The 1,556-nt window shown below is 38.4% G+C and overlaps 1 protein-coding gene across 1 annotated transcript; it reads right to left on the bottom strand.

Annotated features, from left to right (window-relative positions):
• Positions 1–373: 373 nt before the first annotated feature.
• LOC145096334 (uncharacterized) lies at positions 374–1,243 on the bottom strand. The gene has a single exon (XM_079034081.1). It carries the CDS (start codon positions 1,241–1,243, stop codon positions 374–376), a length of 870 nt encoding a protein of 289 aa, XP_078890207.1.
• Positions 1,244–1,556: the final 313 nt, after the last annotated feature.

Here is a 1,556-nt window from a genome sequence, read left to right as displayed (position 1 = left end):
TGGCGGCGACGGTGGCGTGCAATGATGGCAACAGCTGTTGGAATCAGGCCCTGTAGACACACTTCTTTGTAACAACAAACACACCACTCAATCTGTGATTTTTCAGGAAGAGAAATAAAGAGGAGAAGAGATAATCGTAATGCAGAAAATGGCTGCTTTCTATTCATGACACAAGATGGCATTTATATCAAAAAAAAACCTAACGACCCTAAACACAACTAAGCCCATGCTTTCCTGTTTTCCAGCCCTATTACTTGGTCCACATGACCCATTCAATAAAAAAAAAACTATTTATTTTGCTGAATAATAAAACTAAAAAATATCAAGATTAAAATCCTACATTCACCTCCTTAATCTTGATACATTTTTTTCATCAAAGCAATGACGGTTCTTCATCTTGGATCAAGTTTGCTTCTTTGTCATTGTCTTTGTCATTCCACTTTGTGCACTCATAGCTAAAATGCCCAAAGTCTCCACAGTTAAAGCATCGGAAGTTATTTTTGTCACCTCGACCTCTTCCTCTTCCTCGACCTCTTCCACCTCTTTCATAGTTCCTTCCACACCCTCTTCCATGTCCACTACTATCATCATGCCTTGGTTCACTTGCCATCATGAGTTGACCCTGCTCTTCTTCCTTTTCTTCATGACTTTGAAGCCTTTCTTCATAGGCTTTGACCCTTCCAACCGCTTCTTCAAATGTCATAGTTTCAAGATCAGAATATTGTTCAATTGGAGCTACAATTGGCAAGTACTTCTTTGGAACCAAATTGATAAACTTTCTTACGATCACCTCCTCTTCAAGAGTTGAACCAAGACTTTTGAACTTGGCAACAATACCACTTATTTTTCTCGAAAAGTCATTGATTGACTCATTGTCCTTCATCTTAAGCATCTCCAATTCATTTCTTAAGGTTTGCAGCCTTGCTTTTTGCACCCGTTCGGCTCCAATATACCTAGCCTTGATTGATTCCCAAACATCTTTTGCATTCTTGTGTTTAGCAACCTGTAAAAGAACATTCTCTGGGAGGGTTTGGAAAATTATGCCTTTGGTGGTATAATTCTTCTTCTCATCAACTACATCCTTGGTTATTGCATCCCAATGTCCATATGCCCTCAAAACAGTTTCAATCATAATAGACCAAGTAGTATAATTAGTTTCAGTCAATTTAGGACATTGAAATGGTATAGCAGTACCTTGAGCCACAACCTCTTTTGACCCCCCTTGGTTTGATCCTCCAGCCATTCTTTCTCTTAGACTTTATACTCGGTCTCTCTTGGTCTCTCTTTCTCAGGTAATGACTTTCTTTCTTTCTCTTTCTTTCTTCTTTCTTTCCTGCTTTCTTTTTTTCTCTTCCTTTCTTCTTTCTTTCTACTTTCTTTCTTTCTCTTTCTTTCTTCTTTCTTTCCTGCTTTCTTGCTTTCTTTCTTTCTTGCTTTTTGTCGGCTTTTACTTCTGCAACATCGTGATCTTTAATTCTCCATGAAATCACCTCCTCCTTCTTCTAATTAAGCCTAGGCTCTTATACCAAATGTTGGAATCAGGCCATGTAGACATA

This window comes from Lactuca serriola, chromosome 3 (genome assembly GCF_051521515.1).
Source record: "Lactuca serriola cultivar US96UC23 chromosome 3, Lser_US96UC23_V15, whole genome shotgun sequence".
Classification (NCBI taxonomy): domain Eukaryota; kingdom Viridiplantae; phylum Streptophyta; class Magnoliopsida; order Asterales; family Asteraceae; genus Lactuca; species Lactuca serriola.
The sequence above is the reverse complement of the archived record's forward strand: the minus strand, read 5'-3'. Positions and strand labels throughout refer to the sequence as shown.